General features: G+C 48.8%; 1 protein-coding gene across 2 annotated transcripts in view; it reads left to right on the top strand.

The window, feature by feature from the left end:
• Window positions 1-17,584, top strand: part of HTT (huntingtin) — a 103,217-nt gene that overhangs the window by 31,597 nt on the left and 54,036 nt on the right. For both annotated transcript variants that reach the window (XR_003048463.1, XM_025051720.1), the window contains 13 exons: window positions 1,222-1,361; window positions 2,258-2,321; window positions 2,549-2,649; window positions 4,907-5,053; window positions 6,760-6,880; window positions 8,496-8,572; window positions 9,572-9,723; window positions 10,809-11,011; window positions 11,957-12,083; window positions 13,450-13,577; window positions 14,781-14,891; window positions 16,074-16,151; window positions 16,637-16,860. Coding sequence is in view for 1 of the 2 variants with exons in the window: in XM_025051720.1 (XP_024907488.1) it covers window positions 1,222-1,361; window positions 2,258-2,321; window positions 2,549-2,649; window positions 4,907-5,053; window positions 6,760-6,880; window positions 8,496-8,572; window positions 9,572-9,723; window positions 10,809-11,011; window positions 11,957-12,083; window positions 13,450-13,577; window positions 14,781-14,891; window positions 16,074-16,151; window positions 16,637-16,860 (1,673 nt within the window). In the remaining variant the exon portion in view is untranslated. The remainder of the gene's footprint in view (window positions 1-1,221; window positions 1,362-2,257; window positions 2,322-2,548; window positions 2,650-4,906; window positions 5,054-6,759; window positions 6,881-8,495; window positions 8,573-9,571; window positions 9,724-10,808; window positions 11,012-11,956; window positions 12,084-13,449; window positions 13,578-14,780; window positions 14,892-16,073; window positions 16,152-16,636; window positions 16,861-17,584) is intronic.

Genomic DNA, 17,584 nt, shown 5'->3' with positions numbered 1-17,584 from the left:
TAATTATTTGTTCATGATCATACTCGTTTCTTTTGAAGTTTTAGAAGTTTTTACTTTTATTACAATTAAAGTATCAAATGTGCCCAGACATTCTAAAGCTGTAAACATTAATAAACATCTGTGTATCCACCACTCAGCTTTAGAAAGAAAACACTGCTGATAAAGTTAAGGTTTAACAGACTTCCATTTGAATTTTAATTCTCAGAATACGTGTTTGAAATATACTTTCTCCTAAAGCGTGTATTTGGAAATTGACTTTGCTAATATTATGTGTAAAATTAAAAACAATAAGTCCATTAGGCTGTAGAATAAGAGTCCAGTGAGGCGTAGGGTTATTGAGCAGCTCTGTGTTTGTGTCCGTGGAGTGGCCTCTGTCCTTTGCGTGGTGGCAAGTCCAGCCTTATATACCACCTGGGTCATAAATCACAGCTGGCCAATCAGCAGCGGGAGAACTTAACCAGTAGAAATTAAAACAAAAGCCTTATAATTGTCGAACTTATAGGATGCCTTCCCTTTTTAAAACTTCATGGCCTGGCCGAAATTGTTCCTTAATCCCAGAAGTTTGCCAGATTTAGGTCGAGCGGAGGGAAGTGTGTTGGCAGCATGGTGAAGCGACTGGCCCCGTGCCAGTCTGTGTGGACATGCCCGCGTGTGTGCTCAGGCGCAGGGAACGGTGCAGCCACAGAAGTCCTATTCTGTCCCCTTGTGTGGCAAAGTACAGAGTAACATCAGCAAGGGCGTGGGGCCTGAGATTTGTTTTAGAAGTGGGTGGCGCTGCCCTGTCTTCCTCTTGACCACCGGTAAATGTTCGTGAGATTAGTGTCTGAGAATGGAGGCCGTGACTTAGGCAGAAATGAGAGGAAGAAGGAAATGGTTATGTGGATGAGACACGCTTACTTCTACACTCGAGCTGACTGAGATGAAGTGTATGCTAGAAGTACCTCCGAGACGCGGGACGAGTGTGCGCTGGTAGTGCCACAGACCCCGGCTGTGGCTCTGGCCTGTCACACACCCCGGCTGCGGCCTGTCACAGACGCCGGCTGCGGCTCCGCTCACTCGAGCTGACTGAGATGAAGTGTATGCTAGAAGGACCTCTGAGATGCGGGACGAGTGTGCGCCGGTAGCGCCACAGACCCCAGCTGCGGCTCCGGCCTGTCACAGACGCCGGCTGCGGCTCTGGCCTGGGCTGGCCGGATGCGAGTGCCATGGCCTTGCTTTCAGCATTGCGTCGCGAGCCTGTGCAACAGCAGCTGCAGTGACCTGGGCTTACAGCTGATCACCGACGTGCTGAGCCTGCGGAGCAGCTCGTACTGGCTGCTGAGGACGGAGCTGCTGGAGACCCTCGCAGAGGTTGACTTCAGGTGAGCACATCAGGTTCGTCCGCGGAGCCCGGGCCGCTCAGCGTTCGCACGAGGCATCGAAAGGCGGATGCAGGCAGTGGTCGTTCCCAGGGAGCCCGTGCGGCAGGAACCTCGGCGTTTTTCTCCGTCTCGGCTTCGCTCTATTCCCGGAATCTCTAAGTGCAGGCAGAGGAGGGCATTTTCCTCATAGTCGTTTAAGTGTCCGGATGGCGGGAATAACGTGGATCAGACTATTAAAACCACGTAGCTCCCATCAGTTCTGCTTCCTTAACAGGAATGACATCGTTTTACGGAACTCAGGTCAGGTAGCTGGTTTGTATTTTGTTGCAACTGAGAAATAACTCGATGCGTTGCAGCTTTTCACTTTCCAGGACTGAGTTTCGGTCCAAGTTGTTCCCTTGGAAGGGAATTCCCCTTTGTTACCGGTGTTTTTCGCCGCATCTCGCCAGGCTCGTGCTGCCGCCCGCAGCCGGGTGTTTTCTTGTGTCCTCAGAGCATCTCCGACAAGTAGGGATGGACCGCACTTGACAGGTGGGCACTGGGGGAGCTCCTCCCGGCCCACAGCCGGTTGCCCCCCGCCAGCGGCTCCCCACCTTCTGCGCTTGGCGCCCGAGCCAGTTCTGCTGGGCACTTGGAGCCTCCCAGAATAACACACGCTTATACTTGTTTTGAAGACGGTTTGCTGAGCACGTCTGGTTGGGTCTGGAGTTATGCGAGGGGCGTGGTTCCCCTTGCCGTCACACGGCAGCGTCGCCATCCTTTGGCGCACGTGCTGCCGCTCAGAGCCTTCCCTGTGCTCGGAGCAGCCCGCGAGCCCTCCCGCCCCGGCGTCTGTCTGTCAGCGGGTGTTTGCCGAGTGACACGTTGTTTCATCGTTCAACGTGTTCTTCCGTTAGGTTGGTGAGCTTCTTGGAGGCAAAGGCAGACCACCTTCACCGCGGGGCCCACCATTACACGGGGGTAAGCAGCTCATCTCGCGAGGCCACCTGTCACCCCCAGCAGTCGCGCTTTCTTGGTGCGGAATCGCGCCGAGTGCTCTCCGCTGAGGTCTGGGAAAGTTGGGGTCGCATGGGGTGAACTTAAGACTGGTGACCTCGAGTTCTTCCTCCCTGGCTTTCCAAAATATCTTACCGAAAGCTTAGCTAAATACAGAGACCGTGTCTGTGTCTTTGCTCTTCTCGCCAAAGCTGCTGAAACTGCAGGAGCGGGTGCTCAGCGGCGTCGTCCTCCACCTGCTCGGGGACGAAGACCCCCGCGTGCGCCACGTCGCGGCCGCTTCGCTAGTGAGGTACTTGCCGGATGCTTTTCCTTCCATTCACGTTTCTGGCGAAAGCACTTCGTGTTACGAGAATGGGAAAAGGGGAAGACTCAGAGGCTCGAGGGCAGTTTTTAAAATCTTTTGAGGTCATTGTCAGCTGCTCTTAAACTATCAAAAAAATTTATTCACTGCCATGAGAGTCTAAAATGACAATTAAAACAACAAAGTACTAATCTCCTATTGTAAAAGTAACGCACTGTCGTCAAAAGTTTGGCACATAGAGAAGAGCACCAAGGAGAGCGGGAACCGCGCTCGGCTCCGCCACTCGTGACGGCCGCCGTCAGCGTTTCGCTGTGTGGCCTCTGAACGGGTGTCTTTCTCAGATTTGAGACAAAATATACCGCGGTTTTGTAATCTGGTACTTTCCAATTAATGTATTGTTGGTGTCTTCCTGTTACCAAATACTCTTCTAAAAAAGAAATTTTAATTAGTGCCATTTGTACTATGTGATTGTGATAAATTTTTATATAGATATTTGGTTGGCTATTAAGTTTTCTTTGATTTAAATAAAGAATAATGCTCCAGTAACCACTGTTACACATAAATGTTTATAATTTCTTAAAATTAATTTCTGGAAGTTGCATTACTAGGCCAAGCTTTTTATGTTTTTTTTTTTTTCTTTTTAATTTCTAAAATCTTTTTAGAGGATAATTTACATCCCTTAAAATTCATGCATTTTAAGTGTGCAATTAAATATTGTTAGTACATTTACGGAGTTGTGTAACCAACACCATTATCCACTTTTAGAACATTTTCATCACCCAAAAAGACCCCAAATTCTCAGTTTCCAGCTGCAGCCCCAAGCAACCACAAATGTACTTCCTGACTCCAGAGATTTGTCTCTTCTGGACGTTTTCTATAAATGGGATCACGCGCTGGATGGACTTTGCCTGGCTTTTTTCACTTAGTGCTTGGGGCTCACCATACTGTGGCAGGCACCATGAGTTCGTTCTTTTATTGTTGAATAGTTTTCCATCATGTGGGTAACATTTTTTATTCATTCACCAGATGATGCATATTGTTATTATTTCCGCTTTTTGGCCATCACAAGTCCTGTTGTTGTGAACGTTTGCCCACAAGACTTTACGTGGACATACATGTTTATTTGTCTTGGGGAGATACCCACAAGTGGATTTTTCGTGGGTTTTGGTACTGTGAAACTGGTCTCCCGACGTGTACCAGTTTGTGCTCCCACTTGACCAGAATACGATTGCTCCCGATCCTTCTCATCAAATCAGATGTTTCAGAAAAAGTTAAATATGTGTTAGTTTTTTAGGCAGAAATTGATGTTTCCTTTTAAAATAACTTTTGTTTTGTTTTAAGAGTAACACATTTTTATTGAATAAAACTTAGGGAAAATATAAAATGGGAAATAAAAACCTTTGTAACCTAAGTAGCCCAAGAAAACTGCAGTTACATTTTGGTGTACATCCTTTCCGTTCTCAGCGTTGTCGTTGGCATGGTTTTGGCTACTTGTGAGATGTTCCTTTTCGTTGACCTAACTGGTCTGTGTGACTTGCCTAATCAACGATTTGGGATCTTTACCATTTCCTGCAAGTGATAGCAATTTGTTATACCCTGAAACAAACCGTGCTTAATGGCCAAGTCTCCATGGAGGAAAGAGGTTTTAATTAGAGATGTTGGGGTTTGCAAACCAGTGTGAGAAAGTCGCAGGTTGTGCGTCCCACCTGTAGGATTGTGAGCACACCCACCCACATGTGCACTGAGGCTGACTGCACAGTGAGCCCCCTGCTCTTCTGCAAAAGGGTCCCGGATTCTGCCTTCGGGTTCAGTTTAGATTGTGAGGGACCTCAGCTGCAGCCTTGCCGTCTGGGCTGGACGGCTGGTTCCGCGGACCAGACAGCACATGTGAGGAGCGGGCAGGCCTGGCCTGGCTGTGGGCAGTGCTCAGTGCTCCCGTTGATGCTGATGAGAGGCTCAGGGAGACAAGGCATTTAACAGGTGCAGAGAAAGGCACTTACTAATTCTACAGCAGACAGAAAGAAAGTGGACCACCTGGTTATTTCAGAGCGGGCGTGTGGCGGGGTGGCCCTGTGACCAGAGTCCCCCCGCCAATGTGTTTGAAGAGCAAGCGCCCCACTGACAGAGGGCCGTGGTGGCGTGTGGGTGGACAGTGGGTTAGGGCTAGCCACCTCGACAGGGATGGCATGCACACAGGTGTGCTTCAGGTACTGCCTGGAGTACATAAACTTTCCTTTTATGTTAGGCTTGTCCCAAAACTCTTTTACAAATGTGACCAAGGACAAGCTGATCCGGTAGTGGCTGTGGCGAGAGATCAAAGCAGCGTTTACCTGAAACTCCTCATGCACGAGACGCAGCCGCCCTCCCACTTCTCCGTCAGCACCATAACCAGGTAAGATAGCCAGGTAAACTAACCCGGCCTGACCTCGTCGGGGATCACGTGCCCTTTCCTGACGCCTTTTTGGGGCTTTAATCTAAAATGGATCTCCTAGGGAAAAACCTTAAGGCGAGGGTATACGAGTAGGTCCTCTTCCTTTGATAGGCTATTTCTTTTTCAGGATTTACTAGCCCACCTCTCTGTTTAAGCTCTGCTGAGTCACACATAGTGACATTACAGGCCACATACTGACGGATGTATTATTCTGTGTGACCCTGATTTCTGCTGTGTCTTATCTCAAAACTTGTCCATTAACTTTTCACTTTATTCGTGTTCCCTATGAAGAGTATGGTTATGTCGTGCCGGTTAATTTTTAGGTGAGCAGCCTAGTAAAGAGTGTCAGTGTTAGTTAGGGTCATTCACCAGTTTAGTGACTCGCAAGTGTTAGTCACGTTTATTGTGAGAAGCTTTTAAACGCAGTTTCACATGGCTCCGCATAGCGCATTCTCGCCTGAGTCTCTAGTGAGTGGCATGGACAGTAGAGGTCATTAGAACAGAAATGCCCTAATGAAGTTATAATTTTCTTTAGAGTTATAGTTTGCAAAAAAGGCCATAGAAGTAATAATGTGACTATTATGCTTTTTTAACTCTTTTAAATGTTATTTTAAAAATTAGTTTTATGTGATAATTCTCTGCCGAGTGGCAATTTTTTTAAAATTTGAGCTAACTGACTTCCAGGCTGAAATGTTCGCTTGATACTTTCATTCTGAATTTGGAACTTGGCTGTCACATTTTGAAGTCATTATTCTTAAATAAATATCACTTTTTTTCATTTAAAGACTGCTTAAAAAACTCATGGAGGTAATTTGATTCTCAGAGAATTTCCTTTTTTTAAGCTCAACTGGCATTTTCTGTCTTTGAAAAGATTCAGGGTAAATATTCTTTTATGATAAGAAGCAGCATGAGAGTATTTCATTAGCGGAGAATATTTTATCTTTTTCTAAATGCGATTTCAGAATGTTTAGATGCCAGCAGAGATGAGTATAACATTTTATTAAAGCTGGTCACTCACTGCTCCGTTGAAAGTTTTCCCGGTTCCCGACTCAGGCCGGCCCCTCGACGTGCGCTGTTCTGCTGGTTCTTGCGCGGTGAACACAGTTCCCCGTGGGGAAGCCGTGTTTGCAGCTCCACTGCCTGCTGTTTTACAGTTTATGTGACGAAGATAAAACTCTTCTTCCGGGCTTGTCGTTGAGTGACCCCGTGCCCAGGACACTGAGGGGCACGAAGGTGCATCAGACACTCCCCTGCCTGGGCTTCATTCACAGAGTTGGGAGTTAGAATTTGTATGTAAATCCCAGGAGGGGTCGAAATGGGCCGAGCCATGAGCAGAGTATGGGGAAGGGGCTGAGCTATCCTGTGGTGGAAGAAGGACTTTTTTGTCTCGCAAGGAGTAGTTTCATGACGGATCTGTTAACTCAGTGTGAGAAATGGGTGGCCTTGGCCGTGCAGGCTGGCGCGGAGGGCGTGGCCATGGCCCTGCACTGCCGGCGCTCGGGGGTCGGCAGGGAGGGCTGTGATTGCAGCTACTCTCACAGGATGAAGGCCACGTTCATTTCCAGTCTTGCTGTAACTTAAGTCAAGTAAAAGGCATTTAAGGTCTTGTAGCCTTTAATGTGAATCTTTTGAAATGGATTTTTAAGTCTCCGCATTTTTCTCATTAGAATATACAGAGGCTATAATTTACTGCCGAGCATAACGGACGTCACCCTGGAAAATAACCTCTCGAGGGTCGTTGCAGCGGTGTCTCACGAACTCGTCACGTCCACCACGCGGGCGCTCACCGTAAGTCTCCTTAGGGCGGTCTTCGTGAAGTATGTTTTCGGCAGTTCGTGAGCTCAGTTCTTAATTAGAGCTCTTATGTGCGGGGTGTACTAGGAAATTTTGCTTCTGTGAACAGATCTTGGTTTGTTGATTGGAATATAACACCTATTTTTCTGATTATTAAAGTAATACATGCTCATTGTAAAAAAAAAAAAAATCAGCCAATACAGGAAAGCATGAAAATGAAAATAAAAACTACCATAATCTCGTCTGATCTCGGAAGCTAAGCAGGGTCGGGCCTGGTTAGTACTTGGATGGGAGACCTAGGAAGACCAGGCGCTATAGGTGTAAAAAATTTTTAAAAAATAAAAAATAAGGGATTGTAAGCTGACAAGGTCCTTGCAATCTGTGAGGTCAACCAAGGGTTGCCTCGCCTAAAAAATAGAAAAATAAAAATAAAAAACTGCCATAATCTGAATTGATAATACATCAGAAATTTAAAATATCTCTTAATATAATTGACTCAGCAACTTTGTAACATATATATTAAGGAGGGAAAACAAATGTCAACAAAGATTTTTGTGTAATAATTATATTATTATTTATGCTGCTGAAATTGGAAAAGAATCATAATGTCCAAGAAACCAAGAAGGATTGAATTCTCTGTGGTAGCTTATTTATTATGCACCTATTAATATGATACTTGGAGATTTTTAATAATATAGTGAGTATAATCTGGATTCTAATATTGAGTGAAAAAAGGCACAACACAAAACTATGCTTGTGTATAGTCAGATCTTAGTTATGAAAAACAATATTCATGTGTATATATTTCTCATATACTCAAGAAAATGACTGGCAGAAAATTGCCAAAATGAATTTTAGGATTATGACTGAATTTTGTTGTCTTCTTTGCATTTTTCGGACATTCACAAATTTCCTAAAATGAGCAAGTGTAACTTTTACAATTAGAAAAAAAGAATATTGTACCAACGTAGCGTTAATTTGCTGATTACCAGGTTAAACCTTGTCTTTGATCTTGTGTGACGGAAGCAATGCTCGCACACTGTGGGAAACGCACACCGTGTGATTCGGGCATCTTGGTATCAATGCCTGTCAGACTTAGATATCATTTGGGTTCTTTGTAGTTTGGTCTTCCCTTGATTGGGAAGATATAAATAAATATTATTTATTTGTATGTATTGTGGCCTACAGGTGTCAGGCACTGTTCTAGACTTGGGCTTTTAAGACAGAGAGGACGCCCGCTCTGGTGGTCCTTGTGGTCTGCTCAGTGGGTGGGTGTGAACCTGTGTGAGTTTGGGAGCAGAGCTGAGCGGGGCGGGGGAGGAAGGGTGCTCTGGGCAGAGGGGGTGGCGCTGGGCCATTACTGTTCTGGGCAGAAGTTGCTGCACCGCTACTGGCCTCTCCCCATGGGGGTTTCAGCCACTTTCCCTTAAAACCTGGATGTCAGATGTCTAGCTATGCTTTGTAAGATACGGATTTGTACCATGGTAAGACAGTGTCCTAGCATTAGGCAGATCTCGATTGTGTTTCCATTGTTTGTACTTTTATGAAGGGTAAGAGGAGGTTCAGTTTAATAAACTCTTTTTGATTTTATTGTTCTTTTTTTCTTTAGTTTGGATGCTGTGAAGCCTTGTGTCTTCTTTCAACTGCCTTTCCTGTTTGCATTTGGAGTTTAGGTTGGCATTGTGGGTATGTATTTTTCTCAGCACGTGGATGTCTCCATGTGATACAGACATAGTTGTTACACTCCTGTTTTTCCTTTCTTGTTATTTTTTTATCATTTGGGCCTCTTGGGAAAATACCTGAAGGATGCTTGTTTCTGCCCTGTTGACCATGTGGGACTGGTGATAGGCACCGCTGGGCAGCACTGAGCTGGTGTCATTCAGGGGGTGTCAGATGCTTGCTGTTCAGCGTGGGGGATGTTATTTGCAGGTTGTTATTGAGGGTGTTATTTGCAGGTTCATTTAAGAGAATGCGTGTCCTGGCAAAAGACTTTTCTAATCGGCTTACTTCTCTCCAGAATTATTGATATTTATTAAACACTAAGAAACATTTTTGTTCAAAATCAAATGTGACCTATCATACAAAATCATGATGAACTACAAGGGTGTCATTTAGGGGCTGCTGTACTTACATGAGCAGTTTTCATTTTGAAATGACGTTCTTCCAGAGATGCCCTAACAGGTCTGAACTGGTTCCGGGTCTTCCACAGATTAAGGAGTGAGCTTCTTTTATGTGTCCTGATAACTGGGAAAATTTTAGTGACTCACCATCACATTTGGAAGTAAATTGCAGATTTCGTGTGTAATCAGCATATGACTGACGTTTGCTGAAGTGAACAGCGTTCTCTGGTCTGGAATGATCGCTCTCCTCTGTCAGCAGATAGCTACAGAGCAACCACAGTTTCTAGTCAGAGAGCCAGCACTAGACTTGACTTCTGAGCAGCTTTGGCATTGGAGTAAAATGTGCCATCTCAAAATGTAAACAAAGTTAAGTTGTCAAGATAAACGGTTATAATACCTTTAATCAGACCTTCTCAAATGATTTATGGGGCTGCGGTTTATAAGAAAGATGGTAGTTAACAATGGTAAAATCGCACCATGAGCCCATGTGAAACGTAGTGATGCGCCTTCCTCTTGCTGCTTTAAAATTTTTCTGCAATTTGACCTTGCGAACGTCTGCTTCCAGAGTGCCCCCACTGAGCGCCTCAGACGAGTCTAGAAAGAGCTGCACCGTGGGCATGGCCTCGGTGATCCTCGCGCTGCTCTCGTCGGCGTGGTTCCCGCTCGACCTCTCGGCTCACCAGGATGCTTTGATCTTAGCCGGAAACTTGCTTGCAGGTATCGGTACCAAGTTCAGACATGAACCCCAGGTCTTTAGCTTTTGATTTCCTTTTGACGGGTGGTGCTAGTGAGCCGTGACGGGAAGTGCTGTGAGGTCACTGCCAGCGGCAGCCTGTTCCGTTGGAGTTTCAGACGGTCTCGACACGCATGCGCGTGTCCTGCAGGCAGCTGTTCTGCATCGAGTATTTTAAAGATGCTGTTCGCAGCCCAGGCCCTGAGTTAGCCAGAGGTAAGCTCATTTCAGGGGGCACCACGGGCCTGGTACCTGTCAGGTGTCAGGGTGACATGAAAGTATGACATGTGGGCTCCGTTCTGAAGTCAAATGTAGATTAGAGGGGCACATGTAGACTAAGTTCAGCGGCAGTGCAGTGGCCGTAACCGCTGTCCCTTGGGCATTAGGATGGGAAACAAGATTTATGGGCTGGCAGGAAAAGGGTACATGAACTAACGGAGGGCACAGCACGTCCCAAGGCACGGAGACGTGAAACAGTGTGTGACATGCGAGTAAGTCATTTTGGATGTCACGTAAGGACAAGGACTAGGGCAGAGCATGGCCGGTGAGGGCCGCTGAAATTGGTGGGTGTGGGTGTCGCCGGTCTCCGTTACGGAGGACTTGGCCCGTTTGCCGTGGGACGGCACCAGAGAGCTTTGTAAGGGGGACTCACGGCCGCATTAGTGTTTTAGCGCCCAGCCGACTTGAGTGTGGGTCGGAGGAGAAGGAAGGGAACGGAGAAGGTTTGTGTTGTAGTTTAAGCGAGAGATGGACTTGAACGAGGTCGCGGCTGTGGAGTGCAGGAGGAGACGGATGGGAAGCGTGAAGGAGGCAGAGGCCGCGGGCCTGGGTCCCCTATCGAGAGGGGCCTCAGATGACTGACACGTCCTGGGTGGTGTGTGACGGTGACATTCATGGAAACTGGAAATACAGTCTGGGGGGCCGTTGTCAGTTTCCTCTTAATTTCGAGGTATCAGTTGACTATCAGGTGACGTCCGATGTAGATGAGTCCGAAGGACGCATGTTCCCTGAGCGGTTTCTGGTCCCCCCGCTGTCGAGGTGGGAGGTAACACGTGTGCCTCTATCACAGCCAGTGCCCCCAAGTCTCTGAAAAGCCCATGGACCTCTGAAGAGGAGGCCAGCCCAGCAGCCACCAAGCAGGAGGAGGTGTGGCCCGCTCTGGGAGATCGGAGCCTGGTGCCCATGGTGGAGCAGCTCTTCTCCCACCTGCTCAAGGTGGTTAACATCTGCGCGCACGTCCTGGATGACGTGGCTCCCGGGCCAGCAGTGAAGGTAACCGCGGGCTCGGGTGGTGGCTTCGTGGCTGAGTGACTGGGCTCCCGAGACTGTGTTCACCGCCCGTCCCTCCCTCCCTCGCTTTCGCTCTAAATGAGCAGGACAGCTCTTGTCGTGACACTGAGTTTCGCATCAAAACGTGATCACCCGGTTCGTAGCCCTTTGCCGTCCTCCTCAGATACTGTCCCCCTGGAGGGAGAGGGCTAGTGTCGTCCTTAGGCTTCAGCTCAGCCAGGAGAGCTCGGGAAGCGGGCGCTGCCCACGCGCTCCCTCTGCAGCGCTGGCAGACACTCGCTTTTCTGTGCCGTTCAGGAAAGCCAGCCTCAAAGCAAACGGTAAAGCGTTGGCACAGTGGCTTCGGGTGGATCGGCGCACTCAGAACCTTGCCTGCCTGTTCTCTGTCTTGCTCGTGGAGTGAGCGAGCAGCAGAGCAGGGGCCCGATGTCCACGCCCCTGTCACCGTCTGCACTGTGCTGCGGTGCCGGCTGCCTCCTGTGGCGTGGGGGCTGGCTATTCTGTATTCCCTTGTCTTCTAGCTCTGCTGCTTATTGGCCGTGACCTTGAATAAGTCACTCCATTTCTGAGCTCATTTCCTCATTTGGAAACCAGAGTTTAAAACGTTGGCGCACACCCTCTGGTGTCGAGGCCCCATAGAACGCCCGGTCGCTGCCGATGGAGGTGGCGTGCCTGGGCTCCCATGGCCTCAGGCCCCTCCTGACGCCTCCTTCTGCCCCTAGCACACCTGTTAGGAAGTTCTGGGTCCATGCCGACCGCCTGCAGTGTGCCGTGGCTAGAGGATGGAGCACGTATGGTGCCTGAGCTCTGTAGATGGGATTCAGAGAAGTCTGATGGGGCTCATTCTTTCCTGTAAATGCTAGAACCGCGTGCTGCCGTTTCCCGCGTCTGTGCGGTTGCACTTCATGAGCTCTCACTCTCTCCTAGGCAGCCCTGCCGTCTCTAACGAACCCGCCGTCTCTAAGTCCGATCCGACGGAAGGGGAAGGAGAAGGAACCGGCAGAGCAGGCGTCTGTGCCGCTGAGTCCCAAGAAGAGCAGCGAAGCCAGCCCAGGTATGGGGTTGTGACTGTGGAGGGGGACAAGGGTGCACGAGACATGAGACATTTCTATGACATCTGTGTCAGAGAAATTTAGGATTTAAACTTCTGTTCACATCAATGTTAATAGAATAATTTGGTATTTTTTGGAAAGAATACACAGCAGTGAACCCAGACACAGCTTCCCTGGGGGTGGTTTCAGATGTGAAATATTAATTACTGAAAGATTACCGACCACATTTGGCCTCAAGCATCTCTAAGCGTCCCTGGTAACGCGACGGGGACAGTGCAGGCTTCTGGGCCACCGCAGGGAGCTGGCTGGCTACTTCTTCCCTTCTCGTCCCTGCAGCGTGGTCGTCCCTGGTGTTCAGGGGAGGCGGCGGGTGGCCAGTTCCAGTGCAGTCGGGGTTGGTTCCACGGGGGAAGAGCTCTGAGTGGGAAGTGGAAGATTCACGACTGGAAGTGCCAAATGCGAGATAAAGAGGGATCCGGTCATGTGAGGGAGAGGACCCGGAAACCTCACAGACCCGGGAGGCTCGGCACCGCGGGGCCAGAGTTACACGGAGTAGCAGCTGCACAGTCTGCGCCACTCGTGGTGGGGGGCACTAGAGCCCAGGCCACGCAGGTGACGGCCGTTTGCAGACCCAGCTGTGCCCAGCTCCCGTGTCAGTGCCTGGGGCCAGTCGCGAGTCTCCCGTTCATTCTCCATGAAAAGCATATGTGTTAAGGCTTTTTAAAAGCCGCTGGTTTCTAAGGGTGACCGTGGTGCCGCAGGAAGATCTACCAGCTCAGAAGCTTCAGAACTTCACAAGTGCGGTGTCGGGATGTGACCTCTCACCTCTCTGGTGGAGTGAATAAACTGAGGACTCCGGGTCAAAAACCTCTAAAGCCAGAGTGGAGTGGTTTCATACAGTGCTTGGCCTTTCAGTGTTTAAAACTGCTTTAATGATGACGAGCGTACCCTTGACAGCTGGCAGAGCTTGTTTGTAGGTCATCCCTTTTGATTGCTTAAGGGCCACGAGCTAGCTTAGCCTGGGTCAACCCTGTCCTGCCAATGGCAGCTTTGGGCTCTGAGAGGTGGGCTGACGGCCTCTGGCTTAGCTGTTCATCTCATTCGCAAACAGGCAACCATACCGGAACAAGCAAATAATGGCATCATACCATTTTTTTCTTTTCTTTTATTACGGTTTGGGAGCTACTCAGATTTTGCTTATGTTTATTAGTGAATTTCTGATTATTTCTAATTAATCAAAAGTCAGAGAAAAAGTTTTTTAAAGTACCAGAATACTTTTAAAAATCAATATTAGCAGTAACCTGTTTTTAAATTTAGCATATGTTTGCTTTTGATCTAAAAGTTTATTTTGTATGTGTGTTTTTAAAGCCTCTCGACAATCCGACACCACAGGGCCAGTTACAGCCAACAAATCCTCATCACTGGGAAGTTTCTACCACCTTCCTTCATACCTCAAATTGCACGATGTCCTGAAGGCCACCCACGCCAACTACAAGGTGCCGCTGCTTTTGTAAACACGGGACACATGCAAGTTCCTCGTGGGTTGTTGCCATTTTCCCTCAGATTGGTAGCTCGTGTACATGCGTATTCATACCTGTGAGTGACTTAGGACTCAGGGATGTGAGTTACAATTAGCTTTTTCAAGGCTGTCTTCCAGCTCTATTTATGGCAGCTTCCAGGTCCTTCTTCAGGTCTCCTCAGAGCCCTGTGATCTTAATTCTCACCCTGTGGCCTCTGTTGTTTATTCAAGAAAGGCCTTCCTTCCCCACGAGCACACGCTCTTGACCGCCCCCTCCCCACCAACGCCAAGTCCAGGCCTCTCCCCTCAGTGCCAGCTGGAGTGACCCTTTCCCTCCTGTCTACCCCGGATGGGGCGTCATGGACTTGCCTATCTGGGGTCTGCAGTGGTCTCACTTCTGGAGTTTCCGTCCTTCCTCGGCTTGTCGAAAACACCCTCAGGTTGACGTGAGCGTGGCCACAGCGTTTAGATCCACTTGCATTTCGCCCCGTGTGTCTCTTGCCTGCTTTCGTGTCTGCGTCGCGGGTGGTTGGGTTTCATTCCTCCAGGCGGCTTCCTTTCTTTTTCCTGTAGTGCTTTTGCAGGGCTCTGGCCGGTTTTTATTTTCATGGTCAGTCTCTTCCCCTTGATCTTGTTTTTACATATTATATCTTTGGACCTGACCCATTCTCTCAGTTATTAAATGGGGGAATCGCGACATAATTTAAGCTGAAGCCTTTAGAATCTTAAATTAATACTTCTTAAAGCTAATTTAATGTTTTGCTGTAGCCAAACTGAAAGGCTGTGTCTGAATTTGATAACGATTTTCCCCAGGGATCCTAACATATATGACACAGAGCGTGTGTGTGGAGAGGGAGAGATGTGCTGCTTATCAGATACTGGTTATGATAGACGTTAAAGTTTGCTTCTCATTAAGATAGAAGGTTAGCAGTTGTTTTTGTCAGTAGTGTCTGTGTAAGTTGGAAGATGCCTTTGAAAGATTTTTGTGTAGCTCTCTGAAAGAGTAAATTCCAAGGCTTTTTCCCAGTGCTAAAACAGGCAAGAACAGCCCGAACGGTGAGTGTGTAGGGCTGCTGAGCGGAATGTGTCTACCGCAGCACACCACGTGTGTCCTCATTTTAGATGGCCAGATCGTGACAGTTGCCAGTAACCGTGTGTTCTCTCGCTCCACCGTCCCAAGGTCACCTTGGATCTTCAGAACAGCTCTGAGAAGTTCGGGGGGTTTCTGCGCTCTGCCCTGGATGTTCTCGCTCAGATTCTAGAGTTGGCCACTCTGCAGGACATCGGGAAGGTTTGTGTTTCTTTTCTCCTTCAGGGAGCTGTAGCTGGCACACCTGGTGCGCACCCCTGGGCCAAGTGCCTGTGGGGATGGGACCCCCATCCTCCAGGCACATTTAGAAAGTGCTAACAGCTTCGGAGAAGCTTCTGTGACCCTGCCACTGCTTATGTCACGGCACCTGAATCTGACTCTTAGCCTCAAATCGGGGCTGGAGTGGGTTCTATTTATATCTTTACAGTTATTTACCGTATATTAGCTTAGACCAAGTTTATTCTAGGAAATTGGCGGGTTTAAAACTGTTGACAGAACCCTCTAGCTTCTCATTTGACCTTCGCAAGTGGAAAGGGCAAAAACACCTAGCTGCGCGTAGTGTTCCTGGTGCCTCGGGGAGCCGCAGCGCTGCAGTGGGAACCCATGTTCTCTGCCTCCAAGTTCAAGAGTCTCCTCGCCCGGTTTTGTAAGGAAATGTTGAGACATTTCCTTACAAAGAATTGTGCGGTGCGTGCCCGTGTCGCATGCGCACGACCCAGATTCTGTAGGGCCGCTTTGCCACGTCTGCTTTAGAGTGTGTGTCCACCTGTCCTGCCCCCAAGACACCTTGTTTTTGGATGAATTTCAGCGTGAGTTACAGATGCCCCCCACCCCGAAACCTGCGTCTCCTTTAACTGAAATACAGTATATGTAAAGTTCAGATGTTTTCATTTCTCTAAATCTTTTTTTGATGTGCATAGAACTGACCTGGTTTTAGTCATCATACACGTAATTTTAATGTTTCTTCTCGTTTACTCCTGTGCTTTTTTTCACATGTCAGTTTGGCGCACACAGTGATTTTTCATGGCTAGCTGGTGTTCTGTTCTGCTGATACTCAGTTACTGTCCCGCAGAGTGAAGCTCGTCAAAGGATTTAGGGGTGGCCCCACCTCGGTGGGACCGTCTGGCCACCGTGCCAGGATCGCATCCCCCCGTACGCTGCACTCCTGTCCCTGAGTCCTCTCTGAGCACACGTCGGCACACACCCTGTTCGCATTGCTCCCTCGCCCCGGTGCCCGCAGGAGGGCCTGGAAGTGGCAAGCCCCCTACATGCGTCTGTGGAACGCATCGTTGTTAGAAGTCAGTTTATGAGGCGCTTCCAGGCTAGGATGCACACCAGGAGGTGTCACCCAGTCACCGTACGTCTCTGCCTTACTTCCCACAGTGCGTTGAGGAGATCCTAGGGTACCTAAAGTCCTGCTTCAATCGAGAACCAATGATGGCAACTGTTTGTGTTCAACAGGTGAGAACGTACTTTGCTGTCCTTTTCTTTTAAGCCTTTCACTGCAGGCATGGTGACGTGATGCTGCTGGTCCCGTGTTCGGCAACCCCACCTGTCTGTCACTCCTTTGCTCACTCCATTGTCGGGCCCAGAGGGGTCCTTTCCTGTCATTGTCCTGGAGGAGGAGGCTGTCACCATGGAGGGCAGAGGGTAAAGAAGTGCTGCCACACCCTTGCTACGTGGCAGCTATCTCGGTGTTCCTCCAGGTGTTAGAACACCCGGTCTCATCCAAGTCACGGAGACTCGAGACTGCCAGGGCTGCTCCTGACGGGGAGCTGCCCTTTGCGGCAGCGGCCCTGCTGTCCATCACAGTTCTCGGCAAGAACGTCACGGTCTGCGTGTTTGCTGACGTGCCCGGTTATTCTCAGATGGGTTTGATGTTTATCTGGGAGCGTTGCTCGTGCTCCATGAAATGACATCTTGATGGCTTCATTCTTTCACTCTAGCTGTTGAAGACTCTCTTTGGGACAAACTTGGCCTCCCAGTTTGATGGCTTATCTTCTAACCCCAGCAAGTGTCAGGGCCGCGCACAGCGCCTCGGCTCCTCCAGCGTGCGGCCGGGCCTGTACCACCACTGCTTCATGGCTCCGTACACCCACTTCACGCAGGCCCTGGCGGACGCCAGCCTGCGGAACATGGTGCAGGCGGAGCAGGACCACGACACCTCGGGGTAAGTGCGCCCGTCCTGGCCGTGGCGCTGGGGTCGGGAACGGTCTGTGGTCGAAACACAAAAGACCAAGCAGTGAACAATTTATAGAAGATGAAAAGAAATTAGCCGACGTTTTCTAATAGTCTGCTGTGTTCAAAGAACTCGAGGAAATGCGGTCACTACGGAGATGGCGAGGGCACAGCCGATGCCTTCAGAGAGGCGTGCGCACATGAGTGGGGAGTCTCGGGTGGCAGGGGGCTGGGCCAGAGGGCAAAGAAGACTGAATCGGCTCCTTGCAAAGCAGCCGGCCACCACTGCCCAACTGTCGACAAGCCACAACGGGGACATACAGTGTCCTCGTATGTTAAAGGCACTTTGTTATTTCCCAGTGCTCACCTTGTTTTCTTACAGTAAGGTGCTGTGTGTTGGGGGCACTTTTCAGGTCTGCAACTGAGGTAAAAGAATCTTTCCACATGGCACAGTGGTGCTGGTGTGTAAAGGTATTTGGAGAGTGTGGAAGTCTCAGATGATACTTGTATTTCGTAACTTTACAGCGAGAAGTCTCTTCTCACTTAAATTTATGATTGTGCTTTTGATACTTGGAATACAGTAGTTGTTTTTTAAATTACCATAATTACTAGTAGGTTCTTGAGTTACTACTCTGTGCAGTAACACAGAATTCCTTTTGTCCCTTCGTAGATGTATTAACAAGACAGCCACAGTGAGCACACTAGCATCAGGGACC

The sequence above is a fragment of the Pteropus alecto genome, unplaced genomic scaffold, assembly GCF_000325575.1.
Source record: "Pteropus alecto unplaced genomic scaffold, ASM32557v1 scaffold5, whole genome shotgun sequence".
Classification (NCBI taxonomy): domain Eukaryota; kingdom Metazoa; phylum Chordata; class Mammalia; order Chiroptera; family Pteropodidae; genus Pteropus; species Pteropus alecto.
The sequence above is the reverse complement of the archived record's forward strand: the minus strand, read 5'-3'. Positions and strand labels throughout refer to the sequence as shown.